The 25,695-nt window shown below is 42.9% G+C and overlaps 1 protein-coding gene across 1 annotated transcript; it reads right to left on the bottom strand.

Moving 5' to 3' along the window:
* Positions 1-5,370: 5,370 nt before the first annotated feature.
* LOC134730586 (far upstream element-binding protein 2) lies at positions 5,371-7,824 on the bottom strand. Its single transcript, XM_063605240.1, has one exon. The coding sequence runs from the start codon at positions 7,807-7,809 to the stop codon at positions 5,674-5,676; it is 2,136 nt and encodes a 711-aa protein (XP_063461310.1). The 5' UTR covers positions 7,810-7,824; the 3' UTR covers positions 5,371-5,673.
* Positions 7,825-25,695: the final 17,871 nt, after the last annotated feature.

Below are 25,695 nucleotides of genomic sequence, written 5' to 3'. Positions count from 1 at the left end.
GGGGATGGATAGCATTAGGAGAAATACCTAATGCAAATGACGAGTTAATGGGTGCAGCACACCAACATGGCACATGTACACATAGGTAACCAACCTGCATGTTGTGCACATGTACCCTAGAACTTAAAGTATAATAAAAAAAAATTGTCCTGGTGCAGCCCAAAAACAGGAGTAGTCTCAGCAACATATGGCTGCACCCTTTCAGGCATTTGGTAAAATTGAGTTAAGAGACAATATCATCTCTTGCTTATATCTCTTTTGAGTAGTTCATGTAACATTGGATTTTCCTCATTGCATAACCCATTTATTCATTCATTTACCCTCAGCTACTATTTCTCCTTCTCTTCATTTATACCAAACATTTCTAGTTATGGAAGGGACATGAGGTTCTGCTGCTGTGCTGACCTAGACTGCAGGGACCAATACTGTTCTAGCAATTGTCTTGCATCATCCATTCCAGTTCATAGAGGGTAGGGTTATGCAGTAGAGAACTGGTTGGCCATCTGACCCCAGGCAATACAGCTGCATTCAGTGTTAACCCCAACTTTGCCAGATGCAGTGAAGGCACAACCTACTTCTCCAGACCCTTAGGAATCATTACATAATGGACACAAAATATATTTACAGTTTGTTGCTTAGGAATAATTCCTGTTTCTGGACTTTTATTTGCATCCCTAGTCCTGAGACTACTGCATCAGGTATGAGAAAAGCAAGTTGAGGTAAAGTACAGTCATCATTCCAGTGTCTTCCCACCTTGGGAAGGATTGTATATAGATCACACCAGCACCTTCCCCTGATCCACAAGGAAAAGAGAGGATACTTTCATATCAAGTGTAAGCACAGTCATGAAGGTGTGTAAGCCCACCCTTCATGCTTGTTTCCCCACTCTTGCTTTATACAACCAATGTTTCAATGGACTATTTTAATTCTCTATGGAACTCTTCCTCTGAGAAGGATGTCTTTCTGACATTTTGAGCAAGCGCATTTTCTGGTGTAAAGAAATGTGACTCGGTGGTCCACATGGTTGCAGTACCTCCCATTCAAGCTCTTAGTAGCACTCCGAGCATTTGCATCTGAGATAAAGCAGGGACCTCTCTTAGAAGCCTGCCAGGGCCTCCCAACATGGAAATAAAGAAAAACCTTCAGTTCCTTCAAAAGAAATTCTAGGCATCTAGCCAGCCCTAAAAAGTAAGTGAGTGACCTTATAAACAAGAAGGTAACGATAGCTTAAAATGATAGCCAAGGAAGTTAGAGTCACAAGATGTTGGATTCTCTATGGAAACCAAAGAGAACATCTTAACATATGTCCCTGAGTTGTTTTTCAGAAACTCGGATTCCCACCTAATAGATCCACTGACAGGAAGACCTCAGATAAGGGGAAACTGAGGACTGAACTCTGACCACTGTTCTTTGTTCTAAATTTCTTCCTGAGGGGCCTGGAGAGACTAAAGCCCACAGGCCAGGCCTGAACATTCCTCTCTACTGCCCCCAACTGTGTAAGGAAGCTTTGCTTCCTTATGAATCACAAATCAGAATCTTTATCTCTATCTACGACTTGTAAGCTCCCTCATCAGGATATTCCTCCTTTTAAGGCCAAACCAGTGTGTAACTTCTATGCATTGATTTATGATGTTGCCTGTAACTCTGCTTTCCTGAAATTTACCCCTATCTTTAAGAAACCTTGCTTGTGAGCCATTGAGGAGGTTGGGTCTTAACTGTGAGCTGGCTGATTCTCCTTGCTTGGCACCCTACAAATAAATGCCCTCCTTTCTCTCACTACAAAATCTCAGTATGGATGTTTGTTTTTACTGCCCCAGGTGAGTGGACTCCAGTTCTGTTTGGTAACACATCTACCAGCAGCTGAGCAATGCCCAGCTCCAGGGTGAGTATCTATTGCTGCCAAGACCCATTTGCTGCTTCCTGGGTCTACTGGTATCAGTGTAACTTGCCAGCTCTGTATTTTCAAGATCTTCCCATAAGAGAATCTGCCACATAGCCATACGCTATCTCTGTCTCTCTCTCTTTTTTTTTGTTAAAGAAAACACTTATATGTATTTTGTGCCTGTGATGTGGGGAATGCAAGAGGAATATGCCTTGATTCCATCTCTCTCTGCATTGCTACAGCCCCAGTGTCTACTTATTTCATGGACCCAGGTGATCACCACAAGCAAATGTGGATTTTTTTTAGATGCGGTCTTGATATCTTTCTCTGGCTGAACTCAAATGCTGCTCAGGCCAAACTCTAGCTCCTGGACTCAAGATATCCTTCTGCCTCAGCTGTTGTCATAGCTGGAATTACAGGTGCACCTGGCAAACACTTGGAGATAAATGCTTGTTTATTTCAATCACCTTCCAAACCTGGAAGGGAGTTATTCTGATGGGCATTGATGGGCACTGAGGGGATGGTGTTAAACCATTCATGAGAAACTGCCCCCATGATCCAATCACCTCCCTGCAGGTCCCACCTCTAATGCTGGGGATTCCATCCAACATGAGATTCGGGCAAGAACAACATCCACTCTATATCAGGCATCAACGTGCCTTACATTAATGAACCTCTCAAATTACCATAGTGATTTCCATATGACTGTGTCTCATTTGGGCACTCTTTTCATCGGCAAGTTTTCAATTGCTTTCCTGATTAATTATATGGCCAGGCCATTAGTCACTGCCTGTAAGTCAATAAAAACTAAAACATAGGAGCTTTATTGTTGTTCAATTCTTCCACCACTGCTGAGAAACACCCTGCAATTCAGCCCACAAGAGTTGTTCTGTTTTTATCTTCTTTGATCAAAGCAGTGGACTTCCAAACAGGATGTTGTCCATTCATCTTCCAAATGCTATACAAAAACCAACCAGCTGTTTGAGGTCAGTTGATGGATATTGCAGTTCAAATCCCAGTGCTGTCTGCTGCAGAGTTCCATCTTGCTCAGAGAAGGTCAATGTTTTGTTTAATTTACACCTTCAATGAATTGAATGAAGCCCACCCACATTATAGAGATCAATCTACTTTACTCAAAGTCTAGTTATTTTGCATTAATGTTATCCAAGAAACATTCTCACAAATCATCCAGAATAATGCTTGATCATCTATCTGGGCACTGTGGTTCAGCCAAGGTGACAAATAAAATTAATTGTGACATTCTTCAATATAAGAATATTCTGAGGAAATTAGCCTTTGTCCTAATAAAACAAGGAACAAACAACTGTTTCTAAAAATTTTCAACCGACAGTCAAAAAGCCATTCCTATAGATTGTTGCTCAAGTTCATTCTATAACTGTGGGTGAAAAAAACATGTATTTGTTGAAAACAGAAGGAGAGAAAAATGAATAAGCAGAAAGTAAAAAAAAAGACATGAGAATAATAATAAAGATGACAGCCGTTATTTCACTGGAAACAATGCAAATGAGAAGACAGATGAGCAACATCTTTAAAGTCCTAAAAGGAAAATACTGTGAAACTAGATTCTATTCCCAGAAAATAATACCTTTCTAAAACATATATATGTATAATTTAAATTGACAAATCATAATACATTCATGAGATGTTGTGTGATGTACTGATATATGTATACCATGTGTAATGATTAAATCAAACTAATTAACCAATTAACATACAATGAATATAGCTATCAAAAAATAGATTTTAGATACATAGGGAGTGAAAAAAGTTATAACTAGCAGATCTAAACTATAATAAATGTTTCAGTCCTTCAGGCAAAAAGAAAATTAAGGGACTAGTTGGCACAGCATTTAATGATGAAAAGACAGCTTCATTTCCTTTTTCCACTGAGACAGAGAACATAGCGCAGGGTCCTGGGAATTGCTCAACCCAATCCACCACTGTGGACACCTGAGCACTCCTCCTGGGTACCTCAGGTTGGGTGCTGTCACCTTAGCTGTCACCTACCTGCAAACACCACCTATGGGCATTCCACCCAGCCTATCATAGCTACTGCTAACATTAATGCACACTTCTTGGGACCAGTAGTTCTCCTTGTAGACATCTTTTACCTCCCAAATTAGCATTATTCCTAGGTATTGTATTCTTTTTGTGGCAATTGTGAGTGGGAGTTCATTCCTGATTTGGCTCTTGGCTTGCCTGTTGTCGGTGCGTAGAAATGCTGGTAATTTTTGCACATTGATTTTGTATCTTGAGAATTTGCTGAGGTTGTTTATCAGCTTAAGAAGCTTTTGGACTGAGGCTATGGGTTTTTCTAGTTATAGAATCATGTCATCTGCAAACAGGAATCATTTGAATTCCTCTCTTCCTATTTGAACATCCTTCTTTTTTTTTTTTTTTTTAATTTCACTTGCCTGATTGCCCTGGTCAGAATTTCCAATACTGTGTTGAACAGGAGCAGTGAGAGAAGGCATCCTTGTCTTGTGTTGATTTCAAGGAGAATGCTTCTAGCTTTTGCCCATTCAGTATGAAGTTGGCTGTGGGTTTGTCATAGATGGCTTTTATTGTTTTGAGGTATATTCTGTCAACACCTAGTTTATTGAGAGTTTTTTAAAAAACATGAATAGAGTTTGAATTTTATCAGAAGGCTTTTCTGCATCAACTGAGACAATCATGTAGTTTTTGTCTTTAGTTTTGTTTATGTGATGAATCACATTTATTGATTTGCATATGTTGAACTAACCTTGCATCCTGGCAATGAAGTCTACTTGATTGTGGTGGATAAGGTTTTTGATGTGCTGCAGGATTCGGTTTGCCAGCATTTTGTTGGAGATTTTTGCATTAATGTTCATCAAGAATACTGGCCTGATGTTTTCTCTTTTTTTGTCGTTGTTGTATCTCTGCCACATTTTGGTATCAGGATGATGCTGGCCTAATAGAATGAGTTAGAGAGGAATCTCTCCTCCTCATTTTTTGGAAATAGTTTCAATAGGAATGGTACCATCTCTTCTTTGTACATCCATTAGAATTCACCTGTCAATCATCTGGTCCTGGGCTTTTTTTTTTTTTTTTTTTTTTTGTAGGCTCTTTATTACTGCCTCAAGTTCAGAACTCATTATTTTTTCAGAGATTGAATTTCTTCCTGGTTCAGTCTTGGGGGCGGTGTATGTGTCCAGGAATTTATCCATTTCTTCTAGATTTTCTAGTTTATGCGCATAGAAGTGTTCATAATATTTTCTGGTGGTTGCTTGTATTTCTGTGGGGTCAGTGGTAATGTTCCTCTTATTTTATTTTATTTTTTTTTCCTTTTTAAAAGTTTATTTTAAAAACAAGAAGAGGGCCGAGGGTGGGAGAAAATGAATTGCTTTATCCTCAGAGAGGCAGGTTCAGGAAGGCTGGGGGGTGAAGAATAGAGACTTTTTAATATATATATATATAATTTTATAAGTTCTGCTTTGCTCTTTGTGTTTTTAATTTTTAAGTTTTTTTTTTTTTTGGCAGAGATTTAGATCTCGCTATCTTCTCTGGCTGGCTCAACATGGAAGGATCCCAATTTTGAAAGAAAAAGCATGTGAGACACAGAACAGGCGAGAGAGTGAGGGCCCGGCATGCCCCCAAGTCCCCCCCAACCCGCTTGCCGCGAGGGCTCCCCAGTACTCCCCACGGCAGCCATCGCTCTCTCGCCAAACAAAACAGAAGCCCCCAAACAGAACAAAATGGAAAAAAAAATAAAGATTTTTCACAGATGAAGAAGTTCACATTCATTCGATTCATTGAGCCTGCTGCTGTCCCTGCTGCGTGGGCGGCGGCTGGGGGCCGCCAGGACCTGGGGTCTGTCCGTAGTAAGCGGCCTGCTGTCTGTAATATTCCGCCCAGGCGGCACTGTAGTCTGGCTGGGAGCCTGGGGGAGCTCCTGGACCCCCTCCGGTGGCCACTTGCGCTTGCTTCTTGTAGTACTCCTCCCAAGCCTTCGTGTAGTCCTGCTGTGGGGGCGCTCCGGGCTGCTGGGGCTGCTGGCCGATCTTTTTGTAATACTCTTCCCAGGCCTTAGTGTAGTCCGACTGGCCGGTGGGTGGGGGCTGAGGGGGCTCACCCTGAGCCGGTGGGGCCGCAGGGGCCGGTGCGGGGCCGGGGACGGGGCCCGGGGGCTGCTGGTAGTAGTGTGAGTAGTAGGCGGCCCACGCGGCGTTGGGGTCCGCGGCCGCTGCAGCTGCTTTGCTTGGGTCATGAGGAGCAGGCGGCTGCCACTGGGGGTAGGTATTGCCCCAGCCCTGGGGTGGGTACTGGTGAGGAGGGGGCCCCCCGGCATGGGGGGGAGCCCCGGGTGGCCCCTGGTTGAAGGGCCCAGGATTGAAGGGCCCCATTGGGCCAGCAGGGCCTGGGCCACCTGGGCCTGGTCCAACTGGGCAGAGAGGACCCTCGATCTTTTCCTCGATAAGCTGCTTGGCGTGGTCAATCTGCTGGGGTGAACCCCGGATGATGAATAACTTGAAGTTGGGGTCCCCGTTGGGTGGCAGCTGCCGGGAGATCTCTACGAAGGCTCCCGTCTGCTGGTTTATGGCTTTCACATTCTCGCCACCTCGGCCGATGACCAGCCCACACTTGTGAGTGGGGATGGAGAAGGTCATCTCCCCGCCAGGGGGACCCCAATTGCCTTGGCCTCTTCCTCGGCCTCGGCCCCCCGGGGGCATGCCTGGACCCCCTGGAGGACCTGGGGGACCACTCCTGAGGCTCTGGAGGAGGTCGTTGATGATCCGGGCTGCGTGCTCGCACCTGTCTGGGGGCCCCATTATATGAGCAATCTTCTCCGGCCCTGTCCCGTCATCTTGCTTGAACTGTATCCGCACGCCAGCATCATTCTGGATCTTCTTGATCATCTCTCCACTCCGGCCAATGACCACGCCAACAGAATGCCTGGGCACTGGCACATCGATGCCTCCGCCAATCCGAGATCCGTACTCATTCCGGTCCCCAAAGCCGCCTTGGTCACGTTCCCGGAGGATGTCCATCACCATCTCACAGGCTTGCTGCACTTTGTAAGGATCCCCAATGATGCGGAGAGGTTTGTCCACATTCGTATTCTGAGATCCGTCCTGAATTAAGATCATCTTCACTCCAGCGCGTTCCTGCAGCTGCTTAATGGTCTCCCCGCCCTTGCCAATGACCAGGCCGGCCTTGCCCGCGGGGATCATGATCTCCTGCACGGTGCCGTTCTGGCCCCCGTTGGCGTTGTCGTGGAACTGTCCTGGGGGGCCCCCACGACCCCGAGACACAATGTCGTCCAGCATCATCTTGGCTTTCTGGACAGATTCTGGGGCTCCTGTCAAGGACACACTGCGCTCGGGTAGGCCACCGCTGTCTGGAGAAATCTGTACTTTGCAGCCTGAATCCTGTTGGATTTTGTTAATTTGTTCACCTCCTCTGCCAATGATCAGGCCCACCATGCCGTCTGGGACCCTGTACTCTTCTGTCATTGAAGTCCTTGGGGGAGGATGGATGGGTCCAAGTTGAGAACTGATTGAGTCTCCCTGGGAGGCCAGCTTCTTGCTCTCCGGTTGATCTCCATCTTCCAACTGTCTCTTTTGGCCCCCAAAACCAAAATCAGGAGTGCTGTTATTCACTGTCGTGGCAGCATCGCCTCCAATTTTGGCTGCAATCTGGCGGGCCCGCTGCACGGCGTCGGCGAAGGCGTCCTTGCGGATTCCCGGGCCGCCTCCGCCGGGTGGCTGAGAGGGGCCCCCGGCCGACCCCCCGCCCGGGCCGCCGCCGCCGGGACCGCCGCCGCCCCGGTCCCCCGCGCCTGGCGGGCCCGGCGGAGGGCCTCCCCCGGCGCCTCCGGCTCCCCCGCCCCCGCCGGCGGGCGGCGGCGGCCCGGGCGGGGGTCCTCCCGTGCTGTAGTACGACATGGCGCGGCGGGGCCGGGCCTGGCGCGGAGGCTGAAGCTGAGGAGGCGGCGGCGGCGGCGGCGGCTCAACGCGGGAACAAGGCCTCGCTCCACACGGCCGCGGAGCACTCTCAATGTTCCTCTTATTGTTTCTGATTGTGTTTATTGGAATTTTCTCTCTTTTCTTCTTTATTAGCTTAGCTAGTGGTCTATTTTATTAATTTTTTAAAAAAACCTCCTGAATTTATTGATCCTTCAAATGGTTTTTTGTGTCTCTGTCTCCTTCAGGAGACAATACCTTTGTTAATTTTTTTTTGGTTATTTCTTGTCTTCTGCTAGCTTTGGGATATGTTTGCTCTTCATTCTTAAGTTCTTTTAGGTTTGATTTTAGGTTGTTGACTTGAGATCTTTCTAACTTTTTGATGTGGGCATTTACTACTATAAATTTCCCTCTTAACACTGCCTTAGCTGTTTCCCAGAGGTTCTGGTACATTGTATCTTTTTTCTCATTAGTTTCAAAGAACTTCTTGATTTCTGTCTTAATTTCATTATTTACTAAAAGTCATTCAAGAACAGGTTATTTAATTTCTATGTAATTGTATGGTTTTAGTGAATTTCTTATTCTTGATTTTGAATTTGATTGCACTGTAGTCTGAGAGACTATTTGTTATGATTTCAGTTCTTTTGCATTTGCTGAGGAGTGTTTTACTTCTGATTGTGTGATTGATTTTAGAGTAAGTGCCATGTGGCAATGAGAAAAATGTATATTCTGTTGTTTGGAGTGCGGAGTTCTGTAAATATCTGTCAGGTCCATTTGCTCCAGGGCTGAGTTCAGGTCCTGAATATCTTTGTTAATTTTCTGTCTTGATGATCTGTCTAATATTGCCAGTGGGGTATTAAAGTCCACCACTTCTATTGTGTGAGATTCTAAATCTCTTTGATGGTCTCTAAGAACCCTCCTTATGAATCTGGGTGTTCCTCTATTGGATGCATATATATTTAGGATAGTTAGATCTCTTCATTGAATTGAACCCTTTACCATTACATAATGCCCACCTTTCTCTTTTTTGATCTTTCTTGGTTTAAAGTCTGTTTTGTCAGAAACTAGGATTGCAACCCTGGCTTTTTTCCTGCTTTCCATTTGCTTGGAAAATTTTCCTCCATCTCTTTATTTTGCACCTATGTGTGTCATTGAATGTAAGATGAGTGTATAGTAGGCAGCATACTGATAGGTCTTGGTTCTTTATCCAGCTTGCCCTTCTGTGTCTTTTAAATGCAGCAGTTAGCGCATTTACATTTAAGGTTAGTATTGATATGTATGGATTTGATCCTGTCATCATGGTGTTAGCTGGTTACTTTGCAGACTTGCTTATGTGGTTGCTTTATTGCGTGACTAGTTTATGTACTTCAGTGTGTTTTTGCAGTGGCTAGTAACTGTCTTTCCTTTCCATATTTAGTGCTTCTTTTAGGAGTTCTTGTAATGCAGGTCTGGTGGTAATGAATTCCCTTGGCATTTGTTTGTCTGAAAAGAATTTTACTTCTTTTTTGGTTATGAAGCTTAGTTTGCCTGGATATGAAATTGTGGGTTGGAAATTCTTTTCTTTAACAATGTTCAGTATTGGCCCTCAATCTCTTCTGGTGTGTAGGGTTTCCACTTGGAGGTCCACTGTTAGTCTGATGGGCTTCCCTTTGTAGGTGACCTGGCCTTTCTCTCTGGCTGCCCTTAACGTTCTTTCTTTCATTTCAACCATGGAGAATCTGATGATTGTGTCTTGGGGATGATCTTCTCATGGAGTAACTTACTAGTGTCCTCTACATTTCTGAATTTGAATGTTGGTCTGTCTAGCTAGGTTGGGAAAGTTCTCATGGATGATATCTTGAAATGTGTTCCAAATTGATTCCATTATTCCCATCTCTTTCAGGGATACCAGTAATTCATGGATTCAGTTTCTTTACATAATCTAATGTTTCTCAGAGGTTTTGTTTCTTCCTTTTCATTCTGTTTTCTCTGTTCTTGTCTTCCTGTCTTATTTTAGAAAGCCGGTCTTCAAGCACTGAGAGTCTTTCCTCCACTTGTTCTATTCTGCTGTTAATACTTGTGAGTGCACTAGGAAATTCTTGTAGTGTGTTTTTCAGCTTTATCAGGTTGGTTTCATTCTTCTATAATACTGGCTATTTTGTCTGTCAGCTCCTGCAGTGTTTTATCATTATTTTTAGCTTCCTTGGATTGGGTGACACTGTTCTCCTTTAGCACAGTGAAATTCTTCCCTCTCCGTATTCTGAATTCTACTTCTGCTCTTTCAGCCATCTCAGCTTTAGCCTGGTTCCAAACCTGTGCTGGCTTTTTGAGTTTTCAGCATTCTTGTGCTGATTCTTTCTCATCTTAGTGGGCTTATCTACCTTCATTCTTTGAGGTTGCTGATCTATGAATGGGTTTTGTTTTTCTCTTCTTTTGTTTTCTCTTTTAACAGTCTGGCCAATTTTCTGTAGGGCTGCTGCAGTTTGCTGAGGGCTCCAGTCCCCAGTTGCCTCAGATTTTCCAGTAACTGGAGATATCACCAGTGAAAGCTACGTAACAGCAAAAATGGCAGTCTGCCTTTTCCTTTGGGAGCTCCTTCTCAGGAATGTACAGACCTGTTGCCAGCCCAAACACACCTGTAGGAGGTACTGGAGACCCTGGTTGGGAGGTCTTGCCCAGTCAGGAGGAATAGGATCAGGATCTAGAGGTTTACCAAAGGGAGGAATACTCCCTCAGGAGACACAGAAATGATTCCATTGAGCTGGAAGCTAAGACACCCACCCGGGCCCTTCAGCTCCTCATGTTACTGAATCAACAGATAAAGGAAGGAATTACTGCACTTTCTGGGGTGATTGGTCCTGGTCATCAGGGGGAAATTGGTCTGCTACTACACAATGGCAGTAAATAAGGCTATGTTTGAAATACAGGAGATCTTTTAGAGCATCTCTTAGTAATACCCTGCTCTATAATTAAAGTCAATAAAAACTACAACAACCCCAGTCAGGCAGGACTACTAATGACCCATGCCTTTCAGGAATGAAGGTTTGAGTCACCCAAGCAGGAAAAGAAACCTGATCAGCTGAGGGACTTGCTGAAGGCAGTGGGACTATGGGATGGTTAGTGAAAAAAGCTATTTATACTAGTTGTGGCCAGCACGGTGGCTCATGCCTGTAACCCCAGCACTTTGGGAGGCTGAGGCAGGTGGATTCCTTAAGTTGAGGAATGTGAGACCAATCTGGGCAACATGGTGAAATTCCATCTCTACTGAAAATACATACAAAAAATTAGTCAGACTTGGTGGTGTGCTTGTAGTCCCAGCTACTTAGGAGGTTGAGGTACAAGGATCACTTGTGCCCAGGAGGTGGAGTTTGCAGTGAGCCGAGGTAATGCCACTGCACTCCAGCCTGGGCAACAGAACAAGACCCTGTCTCAAATAAATCAGTAAATAAATAAATAAATAAATAAATAACCAGCTGTAACCATGTGATCAGTTGCAGAAATAAAGACAGTAAATGTTATGAGTATTACTTCCTTATGTTTTTACAATGATATTTTTGTCTGTGTGTATGTATCCATACATGTATTAAGGAAATACCTTTGTTTTCATCTTTTCCTTATCATCTTGTAATAAAACACAAAATGTGCTAATAATAGTTCCCTTTTATTCATGATGGTTTAACTTTTTTTAAACATGGTGTTTAGGTTACAGTATATCAAAGAGAAGAACGCATATCATGCATTGAGTTTGAATTTTTTTCTGAGGAAAGGGTTAGTGTTTTTAGTTGGATGCAAGATAGCTGTATCATCTTTAGCAAAAGTATGACTTTATAATTGTTTTTATATGGAGACTAAGTATGGTTTAAGAAAATGTTATTGGGTGCCAAGTTCACAAGCATGGACTAAGGTGGTGGATATTACATGTCAATTTTACTAAACCATAGTATCTAGTTATTTAATCAAACACTAATTTATATGTTGCTATGATGGTGTTTTGCACTTGTGGTTAAAATCTGATGTCAGTTGATTTTATGAAAAGGAAATTACCCTCAAAAATGTGGGCGGGACTTTATGAATCAGTTGAAGGCCTTTGGGCAAAATGTGAGCCTTCTCAAAGAAGAAAAAATTCTGCCTCAAGATGACAGCAGCAACTACAGTTTAGATTTCCAATCTGCCAGCCTGGTCTACAAATTTTAGACTAAAGACTGCAACATTGTGACTTTCCAGCCTGCCAGCTTGCAGAGGTGTAATTTGTGACATCAATAATGTAAAATGAGGGGTGGAAAAAGATGTAAAGAAGCAGAGTTTTCATATTGGTTTTAATTCAAAATTGTTATAACTGTATTGTTATGTGCAATACCATAGTAATTACAAAGAAAATATATAAAAAATATACACAAAAGAAAATGAGAAGGCAATTAAAACATATCACTAGAAAAAAATCGACTAAACACAAAGGAAGGTTGGAATGAGGAAGATAAGGGATGGAACAGCTATAAGACATGCATAAAACCAACATCACAATTACAGAAGTAAGTCCTTCCTCATCAGTAATTACTTTAAATGTAAATGGATTAAACTCCCCAATCAGAATTCAGAGATTATCACAATGGATATAATAAAAAGATTCTAACCATATGCTGGCTACAAGATACTCACTTTGGATCTAGGGACACATACAAGTTGAAAATGAAAGGATGGAAAAGGATATTCCTGAAAATAGTAACTAAGAATTTTTAATGATCTCTCATAGAGTTCTATGTGTTGGCTGGGCTCAGATGATGGCCTTGGAGTTTTACATGGTTCAGGGATTGAAGTGGAAGGAACCAGATGCAGGCAGGATGGTTAACAGCAGTGCCCAGAACTGACACAACCACGTTTCTGCCGTATTTTATTGGCTAACGCAGATATCAGATCTGCTCATGTTTAAGGGGATGGCGAGAACTTACCTCTTGATGAGGGAGTGGTGGATCAAACTAAAGAAAACAAAGTGTGATGGAAAATACCTCTGCAGCCATCTTTGGAAAATACATGCAATCCAAAACATCCTATCTGCCAGAAAGGAAGAACACCATCACGCCTTACCCCTCCAGTCTAAGCCCTGTGATTCTGTAGTATCCTGGGGAAGGATCATGTCTTAGGAAGCAGGTGGGGAGTCGAAGCTCTAAATAAAGCCCCATCTACAGCCACAATTTCACTTAATTTTGATGAAATTTTGTGTCATTTTCGATAAAATGGGGGCTCACAAATCTCTCTTCAGGGATCTCTCCAGTGGTGGGGATGATATGCTTCCTTCTCCACAGTTCTACTTTACAGATAAGTGGATCTAGGTCTCAGTTTCAGTTATTTAAAACACCAGAGACTTGGATGCATGCATGTCACAAAAAGGTGAAAGAATGCTCTCTGTCACTTTCCCTTCTCTCGCTCACTGCGCCCTGAACAAGAACCTGCTCTACCTTGACCTTTTGAATGGGGAGGAGGGTCACACTCCTGACTAAGCTTCATGCTTCCAGAGATAAACCTGCTACCCCAACAGCATGGTTTATTATAAAGACCAAACCCTACACCAAGAGCTCTCCCTTCACCTACCAGGGCAGAAACTGAATCCCATGGAAAGGCCCAGAGAAATTGTGGCTCAAAAGGTCCAATGTCATGTCCCTTCTGCCAAAATGAAGCCAACATATTCATCACAATATGGGGTATTGATAAGGATATCAAAATGATTACCACAAAAATTTCACAAATATGTTCTTTTTATTACATCAACTTTTTTGTCCTACAAATATAAAGAAAATAAGCCTGCATAGCAGGAGAAGTTTTTCCCCTGGGAGAGAATCCTCTTCCCAATGAAAAAGCTGAAGCCAGACTCACTAGAATGGAGCAAACTTTCAGGAATGACACAGCACTGCGTCTTGGGGCAGCCAGAGTTAGGGAGGGCTCACCTTCTGGGTGACACCAACCTTTGGCTCTATTTTTTTTTGGTGTCACTGCAAGAATAAAATTTCGGAGTATTAAGAGACAGGGTCAAGCCAAAGAGATTTACTCTGTTTTACTCTTTAGAAAATGCAATCTCGGCCAGGAGCGGTAGCTCGTGCCTGTAATCCCAGGATTTTGGGAGGCCAAGGTGAATAGATCACCTAAGGTCAGGAGTACGAGACCAGCCTGGCCAACATGGTGAAACCTCATCTCTACTAAAAATACAAAAATTAGCTGGGCGTGGTGGCAGGCATCTGTAATCCCAGCTGCTCAGGAAGCTGAGACAGGAGAAATGCTTGAACCTGGGAGGCGGAGGTTGCAGTGAGCCGCGATGGTGCCACTGCACTCCAGCCTGGGTGACAGAACAAGGCTCCATCTCAATAAAAGAAAAGAAAACAAAAGAAAGAGAAGAAAAAGAAAGGAAGGAAGGAAGGAAGGAAGGAAGGAAGGAAGGAAGGAAGGAAGGAAGGAAGGAAAAGGAATCTCCAGGATAATCCAGACTGTTATGGGCTAAATTGCATCCCTCCAAAAATTGGCATGTTGATGTCCTAACCCCCAGTACCTGAGAAAGTGACTGCATTTGGAGAGGTCTTTAAGGAGGTCATTAAGGTAAAATGAGGTCATATGAGTGGGTCTTAATTCAATGTGACTAGTGTCCCTATAAAAAGAGAAGATTAGACATAGACAGATGCAGAGGAATGACCATGTAAAGACACAGGGAGAACACAACTACAAGCCAAGGAAAGAAGCCTCAGAAGACATGTGCACTGCCAACAGCATGATCTTGGACTTCCAGCCTCCGGAACTGTGGCACAATAATTTTTCTGTTCTTTACGTCACCCAGTGTGTGGTACTTTGTTGTGGCAGCCCTAGCAAATTAAAACAAACATATTACCCTGCCTAGTATCTGGACATGAAGTTTTTTCAAGATTATGAATTATCAGGGATTTCTAAGAACTGAGTGAATCAATTGAAAATTGACAAGCGTAGATGATAAAGGGTCATTTACAAGCCACTTTGGGTCCCATGGTCACCACTCAAAAATGGAGATATCCCCATTTCTTTTCAGTTTTACTCAGAACAAAGCTTGTGGTTCCAATCTGATATATAATCACAAGCTGTATTTAAGTTACTTGAGATGTTGAGGAAATGAGTTTTCCTCTAATTTTCTAGAAGTTATGAGAAATAATTATTTTGTAATCATTACTGAAGTAAAAGGGGATTTTTACCCAGGGCTTTGCAGGTATTATGTGTTTTCTTCCTACTTTTAAGGATCATGTTTCTTAAAATCCCGAGCTGATGGTTGGGTGCGGTGGCTCACGCCTGTAATCCTAGCACTTTGGGAGGCCGAGGCGGGTGGATCACCTGAGATCAGGAGTTGAAGACCAGTCTGGCCAAAATGGTGAAACCCTAACTCTACTAAAAATACAAAAAAAATTAGCGGGGCGTAGTGGCACACGCCTATAGTTCCAGCTACTTGGGAGGCTGAGGTAGGTGAATTGCTTGAACACAGGAGGCAGAGGTTGCAGTGAGCAGAGATTGTGCAATTGCATTCCAGCCTGGGTGACAAGAGTGAAACTCCATCTCAAAAAAAAAAAAAAAAATCCTGAACTAATGTTTCTCTCTGCATTTACCCCTTAGTACTGGGGCAACCCTCACTGCATCTCAGTAAGGATGAAATGTGTTCTCATTTATTCTCACTAGAATGGATGTGTTTATCCATGACTCACAGATGAATTAACAAGCACCAGGACTTGGAGAGATTCTCCTGAGAGCACAGCCATTGAATGGTGGAACAGTGACAAGCACATGGCACCCTTGGTCTAGTCCAGTATTCTGGGTGCCACAAGAATTGCAGAATTGCAACCTTGGTTTTTACACATTGGTTATTTTCTCTTTTTTTCTTTCCTTTTTTTTTTTTTTTTTGTTGTTGTTGTTGAGACAGGGTCTCACTCTATCACAGGCTGGAGTGCAGTGGCACAATCTCAGCTGGCTGCAACCTCCACCTTCCGAGTTCAAGTGATCCTCATGCCTCAGCCTCCTGAGTAGCTGGGATTACAGGTGCATGCCACCACATCTGGCTAATTTTTGCATTTTTGGTAGAGATGGAGTTTCATCATGTTTGCCAGGCTGGTCTCGAACTCCTGACCTCAGGTGCTTCTCCCACCTCAGCCTCCCGAAGTGCTGGGATTACAGGTGTGAGCCACCACGCCTGGCCATTTGTTATTTTCTTAACCAGAGAAGGAAAATGCATGGTGAAAATAAAGTGCAAGAGCCCTAGGCCCTTGCCTTACCTTTACTGGGATGGGGAATGGAGAGAGAGAGGCTGCCACTGTTTCTCTGAATTCCAGCTCCCAGTGTTGGTCACTCAACTGAGAGCAGGAAAATTCACCTTGTGCACTTGGGGCATCAGGACAAAGATGACAGGGAGTCCCACATCTACCACGAAAGAGAAAAGGGTCCCTCCTGCCTTATGAATCATGTCCCAGTTTTCTAATTGCACGTGCTTTCCTGCACACATAATGATTTCTCCTTCCTTCAAGCACCAGTTGTCACAGGGCAAATACAGCAACAGCAGGAAGGAATTGCTACTGAGCCTGATGCTCTGATGGAAGCTCTGAGTGGAGACTTTATTTCACAAGTAGGTGCCTCTGAGTCAATGCAGAGTTTTGCCTGACTCCACTCTAGCTCCAATTTGATCAAGGTCTATATGTTCTGGGACCTCTCCAGTTCCTCATCAGACATGACAAAGAATGCCACATGTCCAGCTCCTGGGGTGCCTGATGGCAGTGAGAGGTAGCTCCTAATTGGGGGAGCTTTGGGGTTACCAAGGCCTCATAGACTTCATTACTGTTGGGCCACGTGGCTTCAGTCCCGTGACCACAATGGGTTCATGAGCCTGGATTCACCTCTGACATTCGTGTCTTTTTTTCTTGGGCTTCCACAAGTGGTCTCTGGTTGATATGGGGGCAAAGGAAACAGGGATTCAAAATCTCTGACTGCCCAGTGGCCTCCGCTCACTTCCACTCAGAGACAACACGGCCATTTTGCTAAATTCCTGAAGACGCGGCCAATATAAGTAACACAGAGAGTTGCCTTGAACAGAGTTCCATGGAAGGGTGGCTGGTGCCCTCTAGACTCTTTGTCTACACTTGCTGGGCTTTCTTTAGCGTGAAATGTCCCAGAGACAGCCACATTCTATGCTTGGATCCTCAAAGCAAAGGGTGTGAGGGCCTTATCCCTGGCCAAATGAGCACTGAATTTGAGAGAGACCAGGAAACCTTCTAAATATTGGGACACTTTACTCCTGAATCCTGAATCCTGGAAGTTGGTTTCTGGCCAGGGAGGCAGGTAGGTGTCTTTACATCTTGTCTGCCTCTGTGAGGCCTCTTGTCCCTCTGCCCTTCTCATCTTTCTACCCCCGTTAATCCCAGAACAGATAGAAACATTCTGCCTTCTTTGATGCCTCTTGCTATAAACTTCAATGGCTTTTGATTGAATCAATAACTGAAATCAACTTTAATAAAACATGAGGTTTAAAGAATGGCATTTGACATGGGTTTAGAATGAATAAATGGATCAAGTAATGAATTTTGAGAAAATGCATGTAAAATTTATCTTTAATTCCCAATAGCATTTTATTAACTTGACTGTGGAATTAATAAATGATTCTAAATCAATACAAAAACGTGCAATCACAAATGTGTGAATGCACAGAAGTGTGAATGAAGGGCAGTGCACACAAGAAAAAAAGATGTGCACATGAAGAACTTCTTCGTTCCAGGTTTTTACTGATCCCTCTGGTCAAGATGGGATAAGAGTCCAAAAATATGCTTTCCTCACATGGTCAAATGATTCAGCATAAAATACAACTGATTGAACACAATTATCTATGCTTTAAATATATTAGAAAAAAATCCATAAGGAAAAATAATCCTACCATCACTAAGATTTTAATTTATAATAAAATAAAGCCTAGAAATGTATCCTTTATTCCCAATTCCAATGATTATAGGATTTCAGTGTTTGGCTTTGATAAGACCATTTAAAACAACTCAGGGAAGTTTTCTTAACAAACTCTATAGCAGGACCACAGCTAAACCTATGAGCATTAGTAGAAGTAAACAATGACACTGCCTTTAAAATTTCACTTTGAAAAACATGTTTGAAAGTGGCTGACTGGCTCCTAATTTAACTATCATTCGAGGTCATATGTTAGATTGGCAAAGTTGTTGTAATTTTTATGTATTTTATTTTTGTAATGCAAGTGCTTCACTCTACTATCTGATAAAATAAAATGTTAAGCTGGACATGGTGGTGCACACCTGCAGTCCCAGCTACTCAAGAGGCTGAGTGGGAGGATCCCTTAAGCCCAGGAGTTCAAGGCTGCAGGAAGCTCTGATGGTGCCACTGCATACCAGCCTGGGCAACAGAGTGAGGCCCTGAGTCTAAAAAATAAATAAATTAATTAAATGTTAACTTCAAATCTTATTGTTAGCAGTTCAACCTTGAACGGATTATTGGAGTTTTTTTTTTCTTTTTTTTTTTGAGACAAAGTCTCACTCTGCCACCAGGCTGGAGTGCAATGGCATGATCTTGGCTCACTGCAACCTCGCCTCCTGGGTTCAAGTGATTCTCCTGCCTCAGTCTCCTGAGTAGCTGGGACTACAGGCACCTGTCACCATGCCTGGCTAATTTTTGTATTTTTAGTAGAGACGGGGTTTCACCATGCTGGCCAGGCTGGTCTCGAACTCCCGACCCCAGGTGATATGGGACTCCCAAAGTGCTGGGATTACAAGCATGAGCCACCATGCCTGGCTTGAGATCTTATCTGAGAGAAGCTGTTGTGAAAACTTAGAGAATATGAACAAGAAGTAAATGTCAATCTTGTTTCTAAATTACAAACTAAAAGGACATTCTATAAACCTTTAATACTAAGCTAAATCATGGTAGAATGAATGACCAAAAACTATCCTACAAAACATACCAGCTGCTAGGTGTATCTGAATACTAATAAAAGATGAATGGAAAAAATGCTCTAGGAATGAGGTCAAGAGTTCGAGACCAGCCTGGCCAACATGGTGAAACCCTGTCTCTACTAAAAATTCAAAAATTAGCCGGGCATGGTGGTGGGCACCTGTAATCCCAGCTACTCGGGAGGCTGAGGCAAGAGAACCACTTAAACCTGGGAGGCAGAGGTTGCAGTGAGCCAAGATCGCACCACTGCACTCCAGACTCGGCAACAGAGTGAGAACCTGTCTCAAAAACAAAAAACAAGGAAGGAAGGAAGAAGAAAAGAAAGAAAGAAAGAAAGAAAGAAAGAAAGAAAGAAAGAAAGAAAGAAAGAAAGAAAGAAAGAAAATTATATTTAGAATAAAATTCTTATCTTATAGCAAAATTTCTTATTGAAAAACCACTTTATTTCACATACAAATAAGAATTCAGCATTTTTCTATACCCAGAGATAACAGAGATAAACAGAGTTTTTTTTTGTGGGGTTCAGATATTTTATTAGCTGCTGAGTGTAAGAAAATCTACCACTGAAGAAGCTGAAATCCCATTTTTCTTTGAAATGGGATCTTTCCAAAGTTAGTAACAATGAAGTTGTCATTCACATAATGGATGACTGAACAAAAAGATAGTGATAGTAGATGCTGCATTTTGTTTCTGTAATGTTGGGAACGGGCCTCCCAAAATATGGCCATAAACTGGCCCCAAAACTGGCCATAAACAAATCTCTGCAGCACTGTGACATGTTCGTGATGGCCATGATGCCCACGCTCGAAGGTTGTGGGTTTACCAGAATGGGGGCAAGGAACACCTGGCCCACCCAGAGTGGAAAACTGCTTAAAGGCGTTCTTAAACCACAAACAATAGCGTGAGCAATCTGTGCCTTAAGGACACGCTCCTGCTGCAGATAACTAGCCAGAGCCCATCCCTTCATTTCAGCCCATCCCTTTGTTTCCTGTAAGGAATACTTTTAGTTAATCTATAATCTATAGAAACAATGCTTATCACTGGCTTGCTGTCAATAAATACATGGGTAAATCTCTGTTCAAGGCTCTTGGCTCTGAAGGCTGTGAAACCCCTGATTTCCCACTCCACACCTCTATATTTCTGTGTGTGTATCTTTAATTCCTCTAGCTCTGCTGGGTTAGGGTCTCCCCTACCAAGCTGGTCTCAGAAAGCAGCACCCATACGTGGGGGCTCGAATCCAGGTTGAAGGGTCACCAGAGCAACAGTTGGAGAATGTGGAACTAAGCTGGAGGACACTCAAGTACTCTTAAGCAATCTCCGTGGTGAGTAAGAAGGGGAGCTTGGAAGCATCAGGGTAACAATGGGACAAGTGTGGGCTCTGGTTCGTTCCACCTTGGAACTTTTTCACACTGATGATGAGGAGGAAGGAGAGTATGACGAAGTAACAGAAGAGGTTACAGAGCAGGTTTATTTTCCAGCTAAAGCTAAAGCGGCAAAGGAGGAAGAGGTTCATCCCTACCCTTCTGCACCCCCTCATTATTATTTTGAAGAAAAAGAGTGGCCAGACCCTCCAGATCTTTCTTTTCTGGAGGACGCTGGGCGAAAAGCAGTTGCCCCAGTGACTGAGCAGCACCTCAAGCAACTGCTCTCAGTTCTATTCAGGCAGGAATTCAGCAGGCTAGACGAGAGGGTGATATAGAGGCTTGGCAGTTCCCTGTTAGAATACACCACCTGATCAACAGGGAAATATTATAGCTACATTTGAGCCTTTTCCTTTTAAATTACTCAAATAATTTAAACAAGCTATTAATCAGTATGGACCAGGTTCTCCTTCTGTAATGGGACTGTTAAAGAATGTTGCTGTTTCCAGTCGGATGATTCCTACTGACTGGGACACTCTTATTCGAGCTTGTCTAACTCCTGCTCAGTTCTTACAATCTAAAACTTGGTGGGCAGATGAAGCTTCCATTCAGGCTGCTTGCAATGCCCAGGCCCAAACTCAAATTAATATAACATGGACCAACTTTTGGGGGTCGGCCGCTGGGCTGGTTTAGATGCACAAGTGGTCATACAGGATGATGCCATAGGACAGCTTAGAGGAGTGTGCATTAGAGCTTGGGAAAAAATCACTTCAGGTGGAGAACAATACCCTTCCTTTAGTGCTGTAAAACAGGGACCAAAAGAACCGTATGCAGATCTTATAGCTTGGAATCTCTTAAGACAGGAGTCTCTTAAAAAGGTGATTTCAGATTCAGCCGCTCAGGATATAGTGTTGCAGTTATTAGCTTTCGGCAATGTTAATCTCGATTGCCAGGCTGCTTTGCAACCTATTAGAGGGAAAGCACATTTAGTTGATTATATCAAGGCCTGTGACGGTATCGGAGGTAATCTGCATAAAGCTACTTTGTTGGCACAGGCAATGGCAGGACTGAGAGTGGATAAAGGAAATACTCCATTTCCTGGAGCTTGTTTTAACTGTTTGAAGCATGATCACACTAAAAAAGAATGTAGAAAAAATCAGCGAGTCAGGCCACCATATAGGGGAAAAAAAGAAAACTACTGAGCCTGAAATATGTCCAAAATGCAAAAAAGGAAAACATTGGGCTAATAAGTGTCACTCTAAGCTTGATAAAGATGGGAACCTGATTTCAGGAAACACCATGAGGGGCCCATCCCGGGGCCCCATTCCAAACCGGGGCATTTCTGGCTCAGGCCATTCCCTCACCCTTGTACAATATCTGTCCCCCGCCACAGCCAGTAGCACCACAGTAGATTTATGCTGCACAAAAGCTGTGAGCCTTCTGCCTGGGGAAATCCTGCAAAAGGTCCCAACAGGAGTCTGTGGACCCTTGACAGCGGGAACGATAGGATTATTTCTAGGAAGGTCTAGTTTAAGTTTAAAAGGAGTACAAATACATACAGGGGTCATTGATTCAGATTACAATGGGGAAATTCAAATTGTTATATCTACTTCTGTTCCCCGGAAAGCAGAGTCAGGAGAGCGTATAGCACAGCTCCTGATTGTGCCGTATATGGGAATGGGAAAAAGTGAAATTAAACAAACAGGAGGATTTGGAAGCACAAATAAACAAGGCAAAGCAGCTTATTGGGTGAATCAAATTACTGATAAACTCCTACCTGTGAAATAACTATTCAGGGAAAGAAATGTAAAGATTTGGTAGATACAGGAGTGGACATTTCAATCATTTCTCTACAGCACTGGCTGTCCACGTGGCCAATTCAACACACTCAACTTAAAACAGTTGGCGTTGGTAAAGCCCCTGAAGTATATCAAAGCCATTATATTTTGCATTGTGAAGGGCCTGATGGACAACCTGGGACTATTCAACCAATTATAACTTCCGTACCTATAACTTTATGGGGGAGAGATTTATTACAACAATGGGGAGCACAAGTTCTAGTTCCAGAGCAATTATATAGCCCTCAAAGTCAACATGTGATGCATGAAATGGGGCATGTCCCTGGCATGGGACTAGGAAAAAATTTGCAAGGTTTGAAAAAAAATGCTTCAAGTGGAGAGACAAAGTTCCCGCCAAGGTTTAGGGTATCATTTTTGATGGCAGCCATTGTTAAGCCTCCAGAACCTATACCTTTAAAATGGTTAACAGATCAGCCAATTTGGATAGAACAGTGGCTGCTAAGAGAAACTGGAGGCTTTAGAGAACTTCGTTAATGTACAATTAGAAAATGAGAACATAGCTACAACACTTTCCCCTTGGAATTCTCCAGTTTTTGTAATTAAGAAAAAATCAGGTAAATGGAGAATGTTAACTGATTTAAGAGCCATTAATTCAGTTATACAAGCTATAGGAGCATTACAGCCAGGAAGGACTCTTTCTTTACTATACCCTTAGCTAAGCAAGACAGTGAACGGTTTGCATTTACAATTCCTGTGGTAAACAATCTGCAGCCTGCTAGGAGTTTTCATTGTTTCACAGATGGGTCTAGCAATGGTAAAGCTTCTTATTCTGGATCAAAAGGTAAAGCTTTCCAGGCAACCTATACTTCAGCTCAGAAAGCAGAGCTTGTAGCTGTAATTGAGGTGCTGACTGCTTTTAATATGCCTGTTAATGTGATTTCTGATTCTTTATACATGGTTCATTCCACACAATTAATTGAAAATGCTCAGTTATGATTTATACAGATGAACAACTGATGACAAAAAAAGGGGGAGAAACAGGGATTACGAGACAGCCCATACACAACTGAATCTAGCATTATTAACTTTAAATTTTTTGAGGCTGCCCAAAGGCCAGATGTTATCAGCAGCTGAACAGCATCTACAGAAACCAGCTGCAAAGACAGAAGCAGAACAACTGGTTTGGGGAAGAGATCCAATAACAAAAATTTGGGACATAGGTAAAATAATAACTTGGGTAGAGGTTATGCTTATTTTCTCCAGGCCAAAACCAGCAGCCAATTTGGATACTATCAAGACACCTAAAACCTATCATGAGCCAGATACCAAGGAAGAGATTCCAGAAGGATCCTGAGGACCCCCTGGTTGCAGCCATGTTGAGACTGATGCTGAGGAGGACCCTAACTGTCACGAGCAACACCCGTTGAACACAGCCACCCACCTGGGGACAGATCAAGAAGCTGTCACAGATGGTGGAAGAAAACCTGAGGAAAGCGGGACAACCAGTCACAATGACTGTTTACTGAAATGAAGGCTGTGAAACTCCTCATTTCCCACCCACATGCCATATTTCTGTGTGTGTGTCTTTAATTCCTTTAGCGCCACTGGGTTAGGGTCTCCCCGACTGAGCTGGTCTCGGCACTGTAATTCTGCCTTGTCCACATGGCACTATTTACACTTTAATTAATTAAAATTAAATAGATTTTAAAAGCCAGTTTCTTATTTGCACCAGCCATATTTCAAGTACTCAGAATTCACAGAATATGGATGTCTGTATCTGCGCCATAATGAATAGCTCAGATATAGACACTCCATCACTGCAGAAGGGGGTTGGACAGTGGTATTCCAATGTTTCATGGACAGGATCCTGAGTATAATTATGGAATAATGACAATTCCAAGTTCCCATTTCAATTCATGGTCTCTTCTCTGATTCGTGGTGTAGGGGGCAGCCCATCTCTTTTGTGAATAAAGGTTAATTTTTCCAATTACACGTAAGTAGCTAACATTACTTTTTTTTTTAGCAGTCTTACAGTGTAAGTTACAACCAAAAGTGAAGTGCCTGAATTATATTTACATTTTAACAAATGGTTTTAAAGGGAAAATCCATGTGAAAAAGAAACAAAAGTCAGGAAAAAAAACACACAGAAGTTTCCATACCAATCCTGATAGCAATAACAATCCCTTTGCTGTCCTGAGAGTTCACCCTCATCCTGATTTCATAGTAATCCTGTTCACACCTTTCTTTAAAGCTTTACTCCCATGCATACATCTCTAAAACAATATAGGTTATCTCAAACTTCATATAGATTTTGAATCTTTTGATACAAATGGAATCGTGCTATGTGTATTCTTATGAGACCTCATTTTAGCTCAAATGTATGTTTGCTAAGTTGTTACAGGTGTCTCTAGAGCGTTCATGATGATTATTCATAGAATTCCACACATTAAATTAATCCTTCTTTGTTTGTGGTCATTTTATTTGTTTTCAGGTTTTAAAAATTACAAACAATGCTGTTGTAAGCCTTCTTGCACATGTATGTTGGCACAATGAGCATATATCTTTCAAAATTATATGCCTAAGAGTGGAATTACTGGTGTATGTGTATGATATCCCACCCAAAGAGATGGTGCCACACTGCTAGACAAAGTGTGTGACAGCTCTTGATGGTCCATATTCGCACCAACATTTGGAATAGTCAGTGATTTTAATTTAGAAATTCTAGTGGATTTGTCATGACATATCATTATGTTTCTTTCCTTAAACTTTATTAAGATATAATTCACATATCATTCACCCATTTAAAGTATACAATTCAATGGTTTTTCACATATTTGGATTTTTAAATCACCATATCTAATTTTAGAACATTTTCATCATCCCAAACTGTTCTCCACAGTTTGAGAGCTGCCTTCTGCAGACCAGCAAGACACAGATTGTTCTCAGCTCCCCTTGTCTCTGGACCCTGACTTCTCTTCCCCCAGCTGCACAGCTGATAAACTGTGTCTCCTCCCAAGCATAGCCCAGGAAGGATATAGGGAGAGGGGCCCATTCCCCTGATGTCCCAGAACCCCTTCCACATAATCCCAATATCCAAGCCTGGTGTCCCCTTCCCTGGATCAACCTTCTTTTTCTGGGAATGAAAGAGTTACAGTGTTTCCCTCCCAGATCTCCCCTGTGACTCACTCACTCTAAATAGATGTCTTGCTCTATGAGTTATTATTCTCATATCCTTTCTTTGAAGCTGTGATAAGATATTACAAACTATTAAGAGAACATGGAGGCTAGGCGTGGTGGCTCACGCCTGTAATCCCAGCACTTTGGGAAGCCAAGACAGGCAGATCACCTGAGGTCAGGAGTTCGAGACCAGCCTGGCTAACATGGTGAAAACACCATCTCTAAAAATACACAAATTAGCTGGGTGTGGTGGCAGCTGCCTGTAATCCCAGCTACTAGGGATGCTGAGGCAAGAGAATTGCTTGAACCAGGAGGTGGAGGTTGCAGTGAGCCGAAATCACGCCATTGCACTCCAGCCTGGCAACGAGATAAACTCTGTCTCAAAAAAAAAAAAAAAAAAAAAAAAAAAGAGAGAGAGAGAGAACATGCAGGTTAGGTTCTCTTTTTGGATTCTGAGGACCTACTGTGTTGGGGCAGAGGCAGATGGGGAGAGAAGGGCAGGTGGAGGGGCAGGTGCTGAGTGGTGTTCACCCTTGCTCCGTGCTCAATAAAGTTCCTGCTGTGGTCATTTCTTGTGTATTTGTCTGGATCCCTCCGTGTGC

Source organism: Pan paniscus, chromosome 5, assembly GCF_029289425.2.
Source record: "Pan paniscus chromosome 5, NHGRI_mPanPan1-v2.0_pri, whole genome shotgun sequence".
NCBI lineage: Eukaryota > Metazoa > Chordata > Mammalia > Primates > Hominidae > Pan > Pan paniscus.
This window is presented reverse-complemented; position numbering and strand designations above follow the sequence as displayed.